Here is a 20,620-nt window from a genome sequence, read left to right as displayed (position 1 = left end):
GGTGAAAGAAAGCTGTTTTGGTGATGTTTTTTATGTGTCTACCAAATGTGAGGGTGGAATCTATAATGACACAAAGGTTTTTAACTTCAGAGGTGGTGGTGGTGGTGTTGAAAAAGCCGGGGATGGATAACTGAGAGTGTTTGAGTTTTTTCAACATGACTGGTGTGGCAATGAGAATGGCTTCTGTTTTGTTATGGTTTAGTTTGAGACAGTTCTGTGTCATCCAGTTGCTGATGGCATTAAGGCAGGTGACCAGATTGGAGGGAGGGAGTGAGTTGGAGGGCTTACTGTGAATATAAATCTGTGTGTCATCATCATAGCAATGAAAGTCTAAACCATGCTGACGTAAGATGTGACCAAGGGGGAGGATATACATGACGAAGAGCAGGGGACCTAGGACAGAACCCTGGGGAACACCATGTGAGAGGGGTGAGTTGTGACAGACCGTGTCGAAGGAAGCTGTGAGGTCCAGCAGCAGAAGAATGCTGACATGTCCTGTGTCAGCAGCAATGAGAAGGTCGTTTATGACCTTGACCAACGCCGTCTCAGTGCTGTGGTGAGCCCTGAAACCAGACTGAAACACTTCCCATAAGCTATGGTGTGTCAGATGTTGTTGAATTTGTGAGGAGACAGTGCACTCAAGGAGTTTGAGTTATAGAAAATGTTTTTTGCTGAAATGGGATAACTTTTAGAAAGGTAACGCAGTAAGAGGGAAGGTTGTTAGGATAGTAACCGAAAAGGAAAAGTGTTCCAATATGTTGGTGTGCATTTCCTTTGTGGGACAGAGAAAAATGATAGAAATAAAAATCTGCTTAGGTAAGAGATACAGATTTAGATGCATCTAGACTGCACCAGTGGACCGAATGCGACTGCTCCACCACCGCCTCTCTGCAATCAGGCGTAGCGCTGGCCCTGAGCTGGGACTGGACCATTGTTGTCCATTGGACCAGTGCTATCCATTGGACCAGTGTTGTCCATTGGACCAGTGTCGTCCATTGGACCAGTGTTGTGTTATCCATTGGACCAGTGTTGTCCATTGGAACAGTGCTGTCCATTGGACCAGTGTCGTCCATTGGACTAGTGTCGTCCATTGGACCAGTGTTGTGTTATCCATTGGATCAGTGTTGTCCATTGGAACAGTGCTGTCCATTGGACCAGTGTCGTCCATTGGACCAGGGTCGTCCATTGGACCAGTGCTGTGTTGTCCATTGGACCAGTGTTGTGTTGTCCATTGGACCAGTGTTGTCCATTGGACCAGTGCTGTCCATTGGACCAGTGCTGTCCATTGGACCAGTGTTTGTGACGCTATACAACACAAGGGCGGAAGGAAGGAATTGATCTGTTAAGGCGTCTCGGCCGTACCGATAGCAACATGAGAGCAGACTCTGTACCAAGACGCCATGCCGTGCACGCATGGGATGAACGTTTATCAGAATTGCTAAAGAGTCATTGCACTGTGAGTCAGGCAGCCATGGAGATGACATCAGAGAGGGGGAAAAAATAAAAGGAGGAAGCCTTTACGAAGAGGCTTCAACCTACTCAAAGACAGGCCCTTGGGGACCACAAGCCTGTCCCATCAGAGACTTAGGGGCCTGTCGGGAGGGATCAGGAATGTTCCATGGAGGGGCCCGAAGGCGGGGCCACCAGAGAGCAGAGGTCGGGGGGGCAGATACCTGAGGCATGCTACTGCTGCAGCGCCACAGGCAAGAGATTGTTGACTAATAGAGGAGGAAGACAATGTAGTGAGAGGCTGACAGTTTGACCAACCCTTGATATAGGGCTGCTCAATTATGGAAAAAATCATAATCAGGATTATTTTGGTCAATATTGAAATCCCGATTATTCAAACGATTATTTTCGAGTTTGAAAACATGATGTATTTATTCAGCATGTCTCTCCCAAAGAAAATCGATTATATTCGTTTTTTGAATGTTTGATGCTAAAATCGAAATCGAGATCGAAATTCGAATAATCGCCCAGCCCTACCTTGATGTGACATCATCCAAGAGGAAGAGACCGCAGGGGGCATCTGTACTGACCCAACGCAGCAGCAGGCCTGGTCCATGGAGAGGGTGGATCCACCAGGACACCACCACAAATCCCGGGGAAGGGAAGCTTTGCGTCAGAATGTCCAACGTTACCACATCCAAAAGATTGTTGTGGTGTGTTTCCCAACAGCATCACGTGACCTGATCAGCGACCTTCCTTCCTCCCTCTCTCACTCCCTTATGAGAGAGAAAGCATGGCTGCAGTGGAGTGCAGTGGTGGAGGTCCCTTGTGTCAACGGCCTCTACTGAAGTTTAGACCAATCACCTGTGACAGGAAGCCTTGGCTGAAGGTAAACCCTCCTTTAGCTCATCCCTGTGTTGTCAATCAGACACTGATCTGCAAACGACCACTGCTGTTTTCGGCCGTGATTTGTAGTGAAATAGTATAACAACACGTTGACAAGAACAAACCAAACCCATAATGGTGACTCCGAAACCCGTTCCCCTGGATGCTCCTCGGACCGGCCAGAGAGGCTCACCTTGGGCAGAGAGGTCCTGGAGCCGGAGCTCTGGGTCGTCATGGTGAGCACGGTGGTGATGCCCAGGGCCACCCTGGCGGGCGCGGCATCCATGTTGATCCAGAAGGACACCCAGGACAGGATGACGATGAGCAGGGAGGGGATGTACATCTGGATCAGGTAGTAGCCCATCTGCCGCTCCAGGTGGAACCGCACCTCAATGCAGGTGAATTTACCTGAAGGTGGGTAGATAGGCAGGTGATGCATGGATAGATGGATGGAGCCATATATATATACAGAGAGATAGTTCAGTGAGGAGAGAAAATAAATACTTTAAGTAACGCAACTACATTATTTATTAATGTATTAATTTCTTAATAATTTATATTTTGCCTCAAAATTTGGCAACTTTTTTATATATCTAAAGCCGAGTTTCCACCGCAGACATTGACATAGGAACGAAGAACCTTTGGTGGAAATAGGGTCTAAATGAAGTCACAGGGACATTGTTTTACCCCCAGAAGGTCGCTGCTAGGGGAAAGTCACTTCCAAAGGTACAGTTTGCAGTGCTAAACATCTCTGATTGGTTGAGTTCTCGAAGCGTTTTATTTCAGCCATTTAAACATCTGCAGCCGCAAAGCGACAATTTTTTTGTTCACTTCGACCTGCAGTACATCACACAGTCCTATTATGCATCCAATGCTGTTCACTACATTCATATAATTATCGCTTTCTGTTATCTCGATAGCAGTCGGCGCTACAACCAATGTTTAGTTGCACTATGGTACGTGAATAAAGGTTGCTTTTGATAACATGACCATGTGCAGTTTATAGCAACAGTTTTGTTTAGGAAACCAACTTCCCATGAAAGAGTCATTTTTAGTTATCCAATGAACAAGGAAAATATCATGAAAATAAATAAATATTGAATCCTCTAAATACATAGAATATTTTGATGTCAGTACGGAGCACACATTTGTATTCACAATACAAATGTGTGCGTATATATGAGGTCAAGGGTGTCATCAGTTTTTTTTACTGTTGTGATTCTTATTGGAAAGGCTGCATATTCTAATCATATCTGATTCTGTTGGTCTGACTTTTCTCTGTATTTCTCTCATTTTTTTTGTCCTTTATTCATTATGTTCCTTAATTTGCCTATCCTTCATGGGTCTCGTGTTGGAAACAAAGACAACAAGGGGCAAGGGACTTTGAGTCCCAGGTACTACATGTCCCTTGAAATGTAGTCAGTTGGACTCAAAGCTCAGGGTAATTTTGGTGGAAACAAGGCTTTATACAAAGTGACCTTTAAAGAAAACAAATGAATGTGTTAGAGAGATCTGGTACTCTATCCAGGTCATTACTAGACAGTTTATTTGAAGAATAACAAGGTGAATGGTGCATGTTCTCCTACTATTAGGAGGTAAGTCCAGTCAGTAGTAGGTCCTGCCTGCTGTCCAATCCCCTTCCCACCACTCTCATGTCCTCTGCCACATTTATGTTTGCTTCATCCTTTACGCTTTGTGTTAGCTTTGGCTCTGAATCATCCAGACATTCAAATCGACCCTCAATATCACACAAACAATGCATGCATTCTAAAGGCCTGATTATGGTTCCACGTCCATGCAACAAAATGAACACGCAGTCGTCTCAACGTAGTCATGAGCCTTTATGGTCCTATGGTGGGTTTACGTGTCACTATGCATTTCCGTGGTAAAGAGAGAACAAATTGTTGGTCTTTGTCTGTGCATGCTATTACTTTACAATCGGTCTACTACTAGAAGTTTTGAAAGTTTTGACTACTTGAAAGCTGAATACGACTCAAACAATGTGCAAAAAAAACAGAAGAAAGGCTGCTGGTTGGTCGTCGTTGTCTAGCCTATTTTTACATACAAAGCGTATTGCCGGAAATGATGTAGTTAGCGGACCAATTACAGCCCTAGTGGCTGCGGCACCTCGACGCAAGGTTACAATTTTTGGGTTGCGCACGTCAGGACCTTGCGGTGGACGCAAGGAGGGTCCGCAAGGACGTAAGGGGTCCGTAACCCCCTTGTGTTGCGACAAACGCGCACACACACACACACACACACACAAACACACTGTCATATTAATGTTTTTTTTTCATGGTTTAAAACATGCGTGGTTTCCTCACAAGTGAAAAGCAATCGTAGCCCAAGACCTTCCAAAAAAATTAATAATGATAACATGATTAATTATAATTGAACAAAATATATAATAAAAGTGTGAGAGTATGCCTTGGTATGCCCCCAGAATCCCCTTTACCTCATAGTTAAACATCATACAATTCTTAATACTATCCTAATTAGATAATGAGATGTTTTATGTAGAATATCTTTAACAAATTGACTTCTATATAAAACATGTACTAATTATACATTAATTGTAATTGTTTATGAGAATAGTCTGAATAAAGTGAAAGCCATTATGTCATGTATGAATCGTATGTTTCCATCCCAGCAGAAAGCTTTGTGTCTGAGCTCTGTCAAGCATGTCTGTTGAAGCTGGTACACAACATGAATGAACTGAAGGCATGTCATCGCCTCACACTTGTGATGTCTCATGGTGTTCGGCAGATGGGAGGTGGAAGCCCGAAAGGACACATGTTTTCAGATGGATAATGAACTACGCCAGCTGTCCCCTGACTGGATAACAAGGTCACATGATTTGCGCCACTGAATCTTGTTACAAAGAAGAATGTAAATTACTTTAAAAAGATAATTCTCCTATTATCTGTGTTTTGTAAATTATAACGGTTGCTTTCCCTTTAGAAAACCTATATTTGCAGGACTTAATCTGCAACATCTTTTAATAACCGGAAACTAGAGCAGTTATTGTTGTGGTTGGCATGCTGAAAGCAGAGTTCATTAAAAAGCTTCAAGCTCAGAACGGAGTGGTTATTATGAGGATAATCCTAATTTGCTGCTGCAGTAGCACAGGACACACATTACACACTCTGCTTTCATCCAATCCCTCTACCACAATACTGCCAAGCAAACACAAATGCACACACGCATGAACGTACACACACACACACACACACACACACACACACACACACACACACACACACACACACATTATCTCTCCTTCTCTATCGTTGTTTGCAATAGCTTTAGGATGAATAGGCATATCAAGTTCAGCTGCCCAGCTGAACTTACAGCCCAGCGTTATGGTCATCATCTGGTCATGTGTGTTACAAAGTCATCCATAGTCCACAAATATATACAAATATTACATGAAGCAATTTGATTGAGAAGAAGTAATACACAGCAAATGACAGCATTCTATAATTAAACATATCCAACCACATCATATCCAATGTCTGATAATTAGGCCAACCTATGTGTGTAACCAGCAAAAACACACTACTCTCATGTATTATAGTAGCGGATCGAAATCAGTAAAATAATACCAAATAAACCCATGAAAGCAAAAGTATCAGACACATTAATGTTATGAGAGACTCATGTTTTGTCTTACGATGACACTTCCGTGAAAGAGGGTCTATAAAAGATGACAACCTAATTGCCTGACTCGTAGCCTATTAGACTTGTAGTTTACTCTGTCACCCTTATGTTTGCACTACAGCATATCTTAATTAGCAAAACTTAGCTAGCACTTAAGAATTACTGCAACTTTGATGCATTTATGAAGGAGTAGTAAATATTGTATTCATGGGGAATCAGGTATAAATGATGGTGAGAAAAATAGTTTATATGATTATTTATAAAGCATACATTTATGATTTACAATTATTTCCATTGTGTTACTAATGCTTCAGAAAAACGTAATAATGATGCAATTCATGATTAGTTCAGGTAGTTAAAAACCATTGGTTAAGTCTTTGTGTGAGCTCATCTAAATTGAGGATCATAATTACTACTAGGGATGCACAATTCCGGATTTATCGTGGCCAATACTAATACTGGTTGCCAATTTTGCCCAAAATTGTTCAGTTATGTCACAAATTTCTTTAAAACTGGAGCATCCAGGTTTATGAACCCAGTGAGGCCACACAGACCCAAAATAAAACCTAGTGCTATAATATGAAAGATAATAATTTAAACAATGATTAGAAAGATGGTAAAACTCCCGCGGCTGCAACAAAAGATATACAGCCCTCTACAATCAAACCCTTATTTTTTAATTTACAGAAAAGCTCTCAAATGTCCTTCAGTTTGACAACTCAACAGCCCATGCAAATGTTTATCACCGGGAGCATATACTTTTCATTACTGTTGATTGGGATTTATTGAAGGTTTTTGAGTCATGTGATCAATTCTTGTATTAGCAAATTTCCGCATGTTAAGAACAGAAATTGTCTGGTTCTGGCTGATGGCCGGGCGATCGGTTCGCCCCACTTACTATTTAAAGGGGAAATATTATAAAAACAACAATTTTCCTAGGATTTGGGGTGTTGTTTTGGGTCTCCGGTGCTCCCACACGATTACAAACTTTGAAAAAAGTCTGTGCATGATTTTTTGAATGAGATATGCATTTCTGAAAGTACCCCGCCTACCGTTACCAAACGAGCGAGTCAGTTTCGTTGCGCCCTTCTATGTGTGAAGGGGGCACATTTGAATATTACATCCCACTTCCCCACCCCCCTCCAATCAGAGCATAGCTAAGATTTTGTGGATCAGCGGACGAGCGCTGGGCAGAGATGTTCGTGTATTTCAGAAGCAGGGATATTCCATACAAAAATAGATGTGTAATTTGTCAGTTTGCCATGTGACTGCCTGGTAGGGAGTCCGGCGGAGCTACCGGACTGCCGCTGAAGCTCTGGCAGCAGTCCGGCGCGGGAGCTCCGGCGCGGAAGCTCCGGCGGCAGTCCGGCAGCTCTGTTTGGGGGAGCTTGGCGGCAGTCCGGCAGCTCAGCTTCCGGGAGTACAATCCCTTTCTCCTCCATGTCGCGGTTCAATATGGACTCCAGAGAGTCAAGACCAAAGTTCCTTTACCCCTGCTCTTCTCAACCATGGCCGATATAATCCCCACTACGAGTCTTTACTTGTTGTGGAACCCACAACAAGAAGTCGTACCGGAGACGTCAGACGCAGTCTTTATGATTCATAATATCATCCGAGGCACACATAGCTTTTGGCCATGATATTAGATATAATATTATATAAATACCTATATATTATATAATATTATTATTATTATTATTATTATTATTATTATTATTATTATATGATTTTATATTATATAGATATAGAGCTCCGGGCTATATCTATATAATACGGCAACAATCACTTCTACTTCATGCTGTGGTTCACTCTGACAGCTCATTGGTCAATGGGCAGCTGAAACAGAGGGGAAGAGCGGTAGGCAAGATCTTTTTTTCTAAAAGCTATTTCCAGCAAACAGATTCAAAAACATGTTTTCTGGAACTCGTATACTATGTTTACTTGTTGGGAAAACACCATAATAGGTCTCCTTTAATACTACTTATTACTGGGTACCGCTGCCATGGTAATTTTGAGCCATTAAATACTATTTATAAAGGCTTAGTGAGGGAGAGATTCATGTACTTCATGTACTCGCATGTACATGAGTACATGCGAGTACATGAATCACAGCATTATTAAAGATCCCATGGCATGAAAATTTCACTTTATTTTCTAACATTAATATGAGTTCCCCTAGCCTGAGTATGGTCCCCCAGTAGCTAGAAATGCCGTTATGTGTAAAACGAGCACTAGGTATTCTACTCGGCCTTTGAACAAACAAAGCGCCGATCTGGATTTTTTCCCTGTATGCCATCATAAGGGGACATGTTACCTCCCCATCTCTGCTTTGCCCTCCCAGAGAATTTGGCCCGGCAATGATAATGAGCTACGACTGTTGTACAATTCTTTGTTATTTGGATAACCGTTCTGCTGTTATGGCGCATATCACGTCGGGTTCTCGGACGTCTCTGGTATTTCCACAACAAGACTCGTAGTGGGGGTTATCTCAGCCATGGGTGAGAAGGAATTGGGGGAAAAGGAACTTTGGCTTTGACTCCCTGAAGTACATGAACCGCGACAAGGAGTTGAAAGGGATTGTTGCCCGCGATTGTCTCCCGCCGGAGCCCCGCTGCCCGCCGCCACAAGGCATGCTGCCCGCTTCCGAGGAGGTGGTGCCTTGTCAACAGGCAGTGGGGCTCCGGAAGTGGAAGTGGAAGAACCAGAGACACAGTCGTTGTCTCATGGACGCAGTCGTTTGAGATTCATAATATCGTCTCGAGGCGCACACAGCTTTTGGCCGTGATAATATATATATTATATGATATAGATATTGTAGTGTTTGCGACACTGCCGTATATGGTATTGGTCATGACCTAGTACAGGAACTAGTCAGACATGCAGTTTCTATCCCGGCGATAAACCCAAGTTCTGATAAACAGTTGTCAGTTCGTCTCATTCATGTAATAACCTACAACATCACATTGGCGACGAGGGTAAATATGAAACTATAAAAGAAAAGAAGAGGAATATAAAACGTCTCGTAACCACGGTAGTTTAGCTAGCTTCACAGTTAGCATAGCCAGCATTCCGAGGACTGAGTGGCCAACACTCCACGCCGGACTCGTCATGTCGCTCGCGCATACTCCTGCGCTCAATGCATTTGACTCGGAAACGGATCCAAGCTCGGTGGGCCAAATGGGTTCAAAGGTTTGAAAACTACACTACTGCTGCAAACATCACCGGCGATGCTAGGCTAAAGGCACTGCTGCTGCACCTAACAGGAGAGCGCTTGTATGATATCTACGACACGCTCGCAGAAGAGGGAGACAAATATGCAGACGTAAAGGCGAAACGTACTTCAACCCCAAGAAGAACAGTCAGTATCAAGCTTACATGTTCAGAAAGGCAGTGCAACTGCCAGGCGAAAATCTGGACACATACTGTACTAGACTATGCATGCTTGCAAAGAACTGTGAGTTTGCAGACGCTGATAAAGAGATCAAAGCACAGCTGATTCAAAGCTGCACTTCAACCAGGCTGTGTCGACGCGCGCTGAGAGAGCCTGACAAGGACTTAGATGACCTTCTCGACCATGGTAGGTCACTAGAACTGTCCGAGCAGCAAGCAGCGGGCATGGAACAGACAGCTACTGCATCAGTGAATTCGATCCAGCAGAGTTGGCGGCCCAGCCAATACACTGGGAGAGGCAAGCCCATCAATAGCAGCCCAACAAGTGCAGGAACTGTGGAGGACAATATCCACATGAAGGAGACTGCCCAGCACGGGGCAAGAACTGCAAAGCATGTGGTAAGATGAATCACTTTGCAATGCAGATCTAAGCAACAAGAACCAACCAAAGGGCGCAAACCAAAAGACGCAGACAGAGAGAAAGGTAAACAACAGAGACGCAAAGTATACAATGTGACCAGCACAGAGCAAAATTATGGCTACAACTCGTCTAGCAGCGAGGAGAAATATGAGTTTGTAATACATAGCAAGAGTGACAATATGCAGCCTCAAGCTTAACGATACGAAGATATCAGCACTCAGACTCTGGAGCTGCAGTGAATATTATCAGTGAGTCTGTTTTCAACACAATGACTCCCGCAGCTCACCACAGTCAGCGTAAAGATATATCTTTATGGCTGCACCAACCAACAGCCCATAGCTGGAGCATTCAACTGTGACATAGAGGCAAGGAACAAAAAGACTAAGGGCATGTTCTACGTGCTGGGGGGCGATGGCTGCTCTCTGTTAAGATACAAAACAGCTGATGAGCTTGGCCTGATCAAAATAGTCAACAGCGTCTCCTCCACAACCGGCCGAACAGTGGCAGACGAGCTGGTGGACAGTTATCCAGAGCTCTTCCAGGGAATAGGCAAACTAAAAGACTTTCAAGTCAAGCTACAAATCAACAAAAACGTGCAGCCTACCTGTCAGCCACACAGGCGGGTGCCGTTTCACATCCAAAAAGAAGTTGAAGACAAACTGATGAAATTCGAGAATGATGACATCTTAGAGACAGTCACAGGCCCTACGCCGTGGGTCTCCCCAATTGTGACGCCTCCCAAACCAAAAGACCCGGATAGAGCGAGGATCTGCGTCGACATGAGACAAGCCAACACCGCCATACAGCGTGAATGCCACGTCACACCCACGAGCTCAACGGAGCTACGGTCTTCTCCAAGCTGGACCTGACTGCCGGATATCATCAGTTAGAGCTCTACCCGGCCAGCAGATCCATCACGACCTTCACCACACACCAAGGTCTGAGGCGATACAAATGACTAAACTTTGGAATATCGTCTACAGCGGAGGTATTCCAGAACGCAATATGCCAGACATTACAAGGGATCAGCGGTGTCAAAAACCTGAGTGACGACATCCGGGGCAAGACACAGGCTGAACACGACGACACCCTCAGAGCGGTGTTCCAGAGACTGAAAGAGAGAGGTCTCACACTCAATCGCAAAAAGTGCGAGTTTGATAAATCCGGCCTTGAATTCTTTGGGTTCATCTTTTCAGCAGACGGAATCCCAGCCGACCGCAAAAACGTCGCCGCCATCAAGCAAGCAACGACCCACAGGACCCGACGGAGGTCAGAAGCCTACTCAGCATGGCAAACTACTGTGCACGATCCATACCAGACTTTGCCACCGTTTCTGCTCCACTACACAAGCTCACCATAAAAGACACTCAATGGAGCTGGGGCCCGGAGCACGCTGCTGCGCTACAGACGATCAAGGACAGCCTCACCAGTGACTCAGTCATGGGGTACTTCGATCCAGCTAAGGACACAGAGCTGATCGTAGATACCAGCCCAGTCGGCCTAGGCGCCATTCTTTATCAAATGGACAGAAAAGGGGAGAGGCACACCATAGCATATGCCAGCCGTGCTCTGAGTGACGTGGAAAGACGTTACCCACAGACTGAACGGGAAGCACTGGCCATCGTGTGGAGTTGTGAACATTTCCACTTATATATTTACGTAAACCCCTTCACCTTGGTCACCGAACACAAAGCCCTCGAAGTGATCTGGAATAACCCCAAATCAAAACCACCGGCGAGAATCGAGAGATGGGGACTGAGACTCCAGCCCTACAACTTTTGCGTGGAGTGCCGGAAAGGCGCAGAGAACCCCGCCGACTCCATGTCACGTCACCCCATCAGGACACCAACAGGAGAGTGTTCAAGAGCAGGGTACATAGCTCATAGCTCAACATAGCTCATATTACTGTGTGTGAAATGTTATTTTGTTTACTAGAAGCCACAAGTAAATGGTAGCCTCATCTGTTTACAATGCATAAGTTCATGTATGCCTATTCAGAATTGTTGTGATGTTAGGCATCTTTAAAAAAAAAAGGGAGTGATGTAGTGTTTGCGACACTGCCGTATATGGTATTGGTCATGACATAGAACGGGAACGAGTCAAACATTCAGTTTCTATCCCGGAGATAAACCCGAGTTCTGATAAACAGTTGTCCATTCGTCTCATTCATGCCATAACCTATAACATCACAGATATCTATGTATTATATGATATTATTTAGATATAGAGCTCCAGTACTCCCGCCAGAGCACACGGAGTGTTCTAGAATATTTACAGACCACGGCCAAAGGCCGTGTGCGCCTCGCCATTGCGATACATCCACTGTAAACAGAGCGCATGGTACCGTGGCCGCAAGATGCTCAGAGCCACACCCCCACCCTCCTCCTTGACCCGCCTCTCTCCTCCTCATTTGCATTAAAGCTACAGCGTGTTTGGGGAAAGCTCAATGTGCGACTGGCTCGTGGTGGCTGTAATTCTGCACCACGGCTGAATTTCGGGAACGTCTTCAAATACTGTGTTAGGGGCCCACTAATACCTATATTAAAGCATCCATAAAGTAGCATGCCATGGGATCTTTAAGTGTTTAAAATCTTATTGAATGATATTATTGATAATTTACAACTAATAATGAATAGCTTACTAATGAGTATTTATGTATGCTTAGAAGTTGCAGTTATTCTAATATGCTGCTGATACTGTGATGATTGTAGCCATTGATGCACTATCTGGCTTACTTACCCCCTATTCACTCTCTTTACTTGATGAATCTGGTTAGTATATGTAGATAGATAGATAGATAGATAGATAGATAGATAGATAGATAGATAGATAGATAGATAGATAGATAGATAGATAGATGGATGGATGGATGGATGGATGGATGGACCGATAGTTAGACAGATCTGATCGAATGTTGTTTTACAACCACTGAAGCTTGCCTATCTATCCTATGAGTAAAAAACATATGACAAGTTGTCAGTCCTTCATCCTATAGTTCCCTTGTGAGCCATATATTTTGCAGATGGTGCATCAGTGATTAATGAAAAGGGACAAATGCTCCCTCTGCTCGCGTGTTCCTGTACATGCGTGATGTGTAAGTGCAATGTGAGAGAGGTGTAGCAGCCACCGGCTGCCAGGAGAGGATTGGGGAGCTAGGCCAAAAAGGTGGAGAGAGTTGTAGAATGAAAAGTAAGAATACATAATTAAGGCGAGTGGGGCGGTGGAAACATGCTTTTTCAATTATCAGGTGATGGGAAACAAAGAGTCAGCCTGTAGCAACGTTCTGATGTTATGTCACCTTCCCTCAACTCTCCCCCTTCACTTCCTCTCTGTCCTCTCTGTTCAATCTCTCATCAAGCACTTCTTTTCAATCTGAAAAATTGATCCCGTTGGTTAGTGTTTGTTTGATGAGTACTTCTTAAGCTTTTTTACTTTCTTCACTGTTTTAGGACTTGTCCTTGCCTATATAGAGTTAAGCTGATTACTTTAACATAAGAATACAAAAACCAAACATCATCAAAAGGTAATTGGTAATATACTATATATACTTATACTAAGACACACAATAATAAGAGTACATTAATTAACCATTAATTAACATAAGTAAATACGCAATAATAAGTATAAACTAATAATGAATTTAGGATTAATTAACTGTTAACTAATTCTCTACTTATGGATATCATGTTAACTAACAGGGTTAGGGTTAGGGTTAACTTTAACCGCTACGATTTACCCCTATGCTAATGCTAAATAAAAATGTATATTATTGTTAACAGTGCATTTTATTAATCACACTAATAAAATATCTGTTCTCAAATGTCGGAGAGGACCTGACACCCTTTAAGCCCCTTTAAAACCCTAATGAATTGTAACTTATTTTAACAAAACAATAATAGTAATAATAATAATAATAATAATAATAATAATAATAATAATAATAATAAGGTAGATCTTATTTAGAAGTTTATAGGCAGTGTTGATATGTGGCCTTAGTTGACATTAGCCAAAAGCTATGTAACACGTCAGAGGCCATGGAGTCAATATTTTGCATTATGCATAAACTCAAACAAACATCACTCACATTTTCAACCACTAACACGTGGTGCTCGTGTGAAAGACACAAACAAACTCACACAAACACACACACACACACACACACACACACACACACACACACACACACACACACACACAGTCACTCACACATGCACACAGTGGTTTCTTTGGCTTCATGAAATTTGCAATTGTTGGCCTCTCCATTATTCACAAGCTACAACACACTTTGTTCAGTGTTCTGATTGCTGCTTGAAGGCATGCATAAATATAAATAATGCCATGGAAAGCAGAGCACTAAAACCACAGCAACATTTCAAAAATACAATTTAAGAAATGCAGGGTTTACTGAATAATAATATTAAAATAACACTGCAAAAGAGAGAACTACTCGGAAAAATCGATTGTCTATTGAGTCCTCACTAGTGAATGTGTGCATTACCTGTGTTGTAATGCTTGGTGCAATATCTCAGATCGGATTCATCCTTGAGGAGGAACTGTGGAAGGGTAAGCCCATCGGCTACTTGGACTGGTCCGTTCTCCTGCCACTCAAAGATCAGGTCATTCATGGTGTAACCAACTAGAGAGAGAGGACATAGAAACATAATAGTGGTGACCACTCACATGACATGAATGCTTCTTTTACCTTTCACCTCCATCGTTCCCAAGGATGATTCATCAGGATTGATGAATCATCTGTGTTAAGTAAGGGATAATCACAGAGTGGCAGGGTTTGATATGCCCGGCTCGTGGACGTTGACCTTCCACGAGCCGGGCATATCAAACTGTTTATTGCTCTGCCTTGAGGTGATTATCTCGTTTATTCTACTTCTTGCTTGACAATATAATAAAACAATTTAAACACTTTAATAATTATGCTTTTTCTTATTTGTATTGCATGCTTATTAAATGTATACTCTGTTTGATTTCATCTCCCTCAAAAAGTAGTCCCCTTTAATTACGATCGATCAAACATGTTTTGGACACCTCGAAGGGCATTATCCCGCTTATACCATGGTCACTTGCCAAAGAAACTTGCCAGTCAGCAGCAAGTACAACCGACAAGTCAGCGGGCAACCTGCCGGGTCAATGCCCTCCTCCCAGCCAATCAAAATCAAGCATTCTTAAACAAAGTAGTGGAATAAGTGGTGATGATGACATCCCATCTACCATCTGTTCTTATTTTTCTATGGCTGAGACACAGAGGACGAGGAGCCAGCACACCTGAGCTGTCTCCCTCTCCACCCATGTCTCCCACTGTTAAGTGGTGGGGGGGACATGGGAGGAGAGGGAGGCAACTGAGCCATCTCCCTCTCCCCCCGTGTATCCAACTGTTAGGAGGAAGGGGGAGACCCCTCCCCCTCACCTTTGCAGACTCACTTTACAACTGACTGAAATCAGCAGATGAAAACAATCTCCAGTCTATGATGTAATAACAATATGTGACGGCACAGTTGGGTCTCACTCATGCGGGCTGGCGGCGATGCAGTGAAGCAAAAGAAAATACCAAATTAAAACAGCTAATGATTAGGACCAAGACCGATCCTCGACCCCCCTCTCCACAACAGCCCTGGGGTCGGGCCGCGCTCCGCATGCCACGATGGGTGAGTCATGAGACCATCAATATGCTTTAACAAGCTCTCAAACAGAAGCAAATGGAGGACAGGGATTATTTGAACAGATGGGAAGGAACGAAAATAGCAACAAACAACACATCCAATCAAGGCCTGCGATGCAAAAAGCTGGACAACACACACAGACTTAAGAGTTGGAGAAGAAGAGGTCAGATAGAGAGGGGGTCAGGGGGTCGGCTGTTAGACATCCCGCTGTTGTGTTACATACCTGATCATGTTGTCCTTATACATAATACAGTCTGACTATGGTGCCATTCGAAATAGATAACTTGTTCCCTTTCTTTCTAATGAATTTTCTAATTTACACTATTTAGATCACCACTTTTGAAACAAGTAGGGCCGGCAATAGGGGGAATTGGGATTCTAATTATGAGCTGGAAATCCATAGACTTGTACTGGTAACCAAACAAGATGGCCCTGTGTCAGATGTCATCTCAATTGAATAAATCAAATGACAAATAAAACTGCTTTGTATCATGGGACATAGTGTTGGGGTTAGGGCTAGTGGAAATAACGGCATATCAGTTGTATGTTCTTTTACAGTGCATTATGGGTATTAAGTAATATACAACATACAGTATATGACTATGATTTTAAATATATATATATATATATATATATATATACACACTACTATATTTAGGAACCAGATTTGTACACACATTATGTACAGTGTTAAAAATGGTGACGACACATGTTAACCTAGCAATCGTAAATGCTAAGCACTTGTTTCTATATATATCTTTACTGTAACGCCAGCAATATATATTGTTCCCCTTTCCTCTGATAAATGTACTTATTGTAAGTCGTTTTGGATACAAGCGCCTGCTAAATTCCCTAAATGTAAATGTAAAACACCTATAATAGTGCACTATATAGGACTATTACTATTACTATTTTTATAAACTGAAGCAACTGTCAAATGCCACCTCTTATTGTCAGTTCCATTCAACTCACAGTAACACAAGCCCATTGGGAACATGTTTCATCACACAAACAAACAGGCCAAGTCCTCAACAGGGTTAGAATTTAAGAAAAATAATTACATATATATTACTTCTTTTTTTTTAACAGTGTAAATATATATTTATATATATATATATACACAATATTTAGACAGATAATGTTATGTTGAAATACCTGTGCGGATATGTGTGTTTGCGAGAGAGAGTGTGTGTGTGTGTGTGTGTGTGTGTTTATTTGTATGTTTGTGAGAGAGTATGTTAGAGAGACAGTATGTGTGTGTGTGTGTGTGTGTATACGTGTATGTGTATGTGTGTGTGTGTGTGTGTGTGTGTGTATGTGTTTGTGTGTGTGTGTTTGTGTTTGCAAGAGAGACTGTGTGTGTGTGTGTGTGTGTGTGAGTGGGTTAATTTGTATGTTTGTTAGACAGTGAATAAGTTTGTGTGTGTGAGTGTGTGTGCGTGCATGCGTGTGTGCCGGTTTGGTTGCATGTAGGCATGCATGTCTAGTGTATGTGTCTATTTATTCTTTCACTTACAACTTTCCAGTTGCATAATGCATGTTTGGACGTCCATTGGGAAGTTCTTTAAATCCATGGGACACGACAGGGTCAGTGTGAGCCTGATAGAGATGGAGGACGAGAATACAAAGATAGGGGGGAGGAAAGTGGAAAAGACACAAAGGTTGGTAAAAATAAAGGAGACATATATGATAAAAGCATTATTCTACCATTCCACCATTAACACCCACCACCTCCCCCACTCCACCGTACCTACTGCTGGTTGCCATGCCGTCCGCCACCATCCAGCCCAGCTACACTGTGTATTACACCACCACTGTGTCCCTCAGCATGTCTGCTACCAGCTCTGCCCCCCCGGGGGCTCTGCTGTTTGGACGGGGTCCCCAAAGACAGACCCGTACTAGACCCGTGTGATTTGACTAAATTAACTGGTATGCTTTGCTTATTTTTATGCAGAAAATGTAGTTTTCATATTTGCCTAAATGTGAGCCTTGAAAGTACTGACGTCATAGGAAGAGATCCTATCATATACAACCTGAGCCTATGGCAGAGTCAATATGTGGAGGAGACATTATTCAATGCCACACCCACCACCTTTTACCTAATGGAGTAAAGAACATTGCCGTTCTTGAATATCCTGAGAAGTTTGTTATCCGTCGTGACTTCATGAAAATGGGCTCCCTTCTCATTGGCAAAGAAGAGATCTGGTTTCCATATGGAGTCTAACATGGAAGGGTCCAGGTCGAGGGAGTCGTCTGGGTACTCAGTGAAGGCCAGCCTGGGGTCGTTCCACTGCTGCCTCAGGAAGATGTTCACACGGTAGTCCTGAGGGAGAGAGAGACCATCAGAGGACCATTCATATGACAAGGTCTAATATGGCATCGGCCTATTGATAAGAGAGTGATATGAATTTATCCAATAGGTTTTGAGAGCAGAATGAAGGAACTAACAGTTATAAAAAGCTGAATGGCGTTTACATATTTTGCTGATATTTCAAAGTAGATTTGTGCGCTTTTTATAAAAAAAATTAGTCAATTTCCATCGATAGATTGCTTTTCATGAGTAACATCTGCCTTGTGTTATAATCATTTAAAGTGCTCTCCTTTGTGCTTCCTTTGCATGCAGTACATGTATGTACTGTATGTGTGTGTATGTACCTGTGTAATGAGCCTGTGTGTCTGTCTCCACATGTTGTGTTTTATTAACGTTTTCACACATTGTCTGGTTGAAGGATTCTTGGAATTTATGCATTCAGTGAAGTTAACTGTTTTGGAAATAAATAAGAAAACATGCACTCACACATATTTACGAGCACGCCCGATTGTTCAGTGGAGCATCACTAGCATAGATGCATATAATATAAGGTCAGTGGGTTCCAAAAGCTTCCCAAATGTTGTGACCCTGGGGTTTTAAAAGCTGGTGGTTTCCATCAAGCCCAAAAGAGGCTCATCGTGTTAGAACATGGCCTGTTGAAGTTCACATTTCACCACAAATGGCATGCAGGATTGAAGGCGTGACAGTTTCTGCTAGGATTCTGGTGGTGCTGGCCTATATTTAGTCAGTTCAGTTTAGAAAGTAGAAGTAAAGAAATACATAAATATTTTTGACAGGTGTTGTTGTTACAGTAAGAGAAGGAACCTTTTGTTTTTGCAACAAAAAATGGGCTTCATCCCTCTTATCCCTATCTCCATCTGTCTTTATTTGGGAGTAAAGATTAAGCCAAGATGACAGTCTCTGTCTTTTTATTTAGTTTTTTGAAGACGGCTACCTTTACAAACGGCATCCCATGATGAGTTTGGCACAAGGCTATGTTTTGTTGTGAGTTGCTGTGTTGGTTTATATCCCCCTCTGTGCTAAATGCCTCCACTGACTCTGAACACCACTACACATGAACACACGCAGAGAACAAGAGGCATGGCTTCATGCACAGCACTGTTTCTCACAGTCTATTTCTGATTTGACCTAACTAAACCAACTCTTCAAGTAAGCAAGCAAATCAAATGCATTTGTTGAGCACCTTTCATAGAAACTAAGTCACAGAGTGCTTTATGGGCCAAACAAAACTGGACATAAAACAAAATCAGTAATAAAAACACATAATATTGCACATACTGCTCAATAAAAGCCTGGAAGAGGTGTCTTTGAAGGCTTTATTCAAGTGTCCACAGAGACCCTACTCCCACTTCCAAGGGAAGAGTGCTCCAGCCCTAAAGCCCCAGCCCCCTCTAGTTGGGTCCTGAGTCCTTGGAATAGTAACTAGGTCCTGTTATAGAGGTCTGGGTGACCAAACCACCATCACCGTGCCTCCTGTCATCACTGAGACATCCGTTACTAATATCATTTAGCAGAGTGACTTAATGTGTCTCTGCCTTTACATCAATGGCAATATAGCACTTTGGTCATTGTTATAAGAGATTTTGGAAAGTACTTTCAAACTCAACATTAATTCCAAAAGACGCGAGTGCTTTACATCCGGGGGAGGTGCACTCAGGCTTAATGTTCTTGTGAGAACATTCTTGTGTTCTTATGTCATTTTGACAAATGATATTAGGCCGGGATGTTCTTGAAGAACAGAGGAGACGGTTACCATGTTTGGAGGACTAGCCTGAAGACACACGTAGGGTGTAGTGAGTCTGATGGGGGTCTGGACCGGACATGTCGCTCTCTGAGTTGCACTAAGTTCATGTTTGTGTGTGGGGAGTGCCGGCGGTACGCAGGGAGCTCCCCAGTCCGGGGCTATGTCGCCTGTGAGAGAAGCTAACAGCAGGAGGGAGGGATGAACAGCCAGATGGCGGAGAGGAGAGGTCCACTGTAAGCCCTGCTACGTGACATATGGCCCGTACAGACCTCCCTCTCCCTCGGAATCACCCACTGTCTGTTTCACCCACCTTCCCTCTATCAGTCTACACTATCGCTCTGTCATTTGTATTTCACATCTCGGTCTATGTTATCGCTCTGTCATTTGTATTTCACATCTCGGTCTATGTTATCACTCTGTCATTTGTGTTTCACATCTCAGTCTACATTATCGCTCCATCCTTTGTATTTCACATCTCGGCCTTCATTAGAGTTCAATGTCAACAATTGAATGAATAATGTCCAAATGTCCATTTCTCCTTTTAGGTAACATATAATAACAGCTATTTGTATTTTGACCAATATTACACAAATCTTCACTAATTCACTATGCAGTCTTCTTACATGCAATTATGTAATTATATTAATCATTTAAAGGATAACAACCTAATATTTAAAGGTATGCCTTCCATCCCTAATACCGATTGGTGAACTCTGAATTGACACATTAATTAAATCAGCAAGCCGTTCCTCTGCAGGGGGGAAAACCAACAACAATCCTTCATCCCACGCATGATGGGGTTCTGATTCACGAGGAGGAGGGGCTGTTCCCAGATGGGCCCTTGTTAGCGTGTGTGTGAGAGAAAGAGCGAGAGTGAATCAATGTGTAACGTGCAGCTGTACAATGAAATAAGATCTGACCCATTTAAAAAAATAAATAATGCAGGGGAAACACTGCCGATCACGTATGGCATTGTATGGCACAAGCAACTTGTCAAAGTAGCACCTTGGAGCAAGCTAGATCGATATTGTAATATCATACATCATAAATAAGCTCGCTAATGG

The 20,620-nt window shown here is 42.9% G+C and overlaps 1 protein-coding gene across 3 annotated transcripts in view; it reads right to left on the bottom strand.

Annotated features, from left to right (window-relative positions):
- Nucleotides 1-20,620, bottom strand: part of glra3 (glycine receptor, alpha 3) — a gene marked incomplete at both ends in the record, with an annotated part of 40,033 nt that overhangs the window by 8,813 nt on the left and 10,600 nt on the right. For all 3 annotated transcript variants that reach the window (XM_079730851.1, XM_079730852.1, XM_079730853.1), the window contains 4 exons: nucleotides 2,528-2,742; nucleotides 14,304-14,441; nucleotides 16,997-17,079; nucleotides 17,580-17,803. In XM_079730851.1, the coding sequence (XP_079586977.1) occupies nucleotides 2,528-2,742; nucleotides 14,304-14,441; nucleotides 16,997-17,079; nucleotides 17,580-17,803 (660 nt within the window). The remainder of the gene's footprint in view (nucleotides 1-2,527; nucleotides 2,743-14,303; nucleotides 14,442-16,996; nucleotides 17,080-17,579; nucleotides 17,804-20,620) is intronic.

Source organism: Pollachius pollachius (genome assembly GCF_949987615.1).
Source record: "Pollachius pollachius genome assembly, chromosome: 2".
NCBI lineage: Eukaryota > Metazoa > Chordata > Actinopteri > Gadiformes > Gadidae > Pollachius > Pollachius pollachius.
The sequence above is the reverse complement of the archived record's forward strand: the minus strand, read 5'-3'. Positions and strand labels throughout refer to the sequence as shown.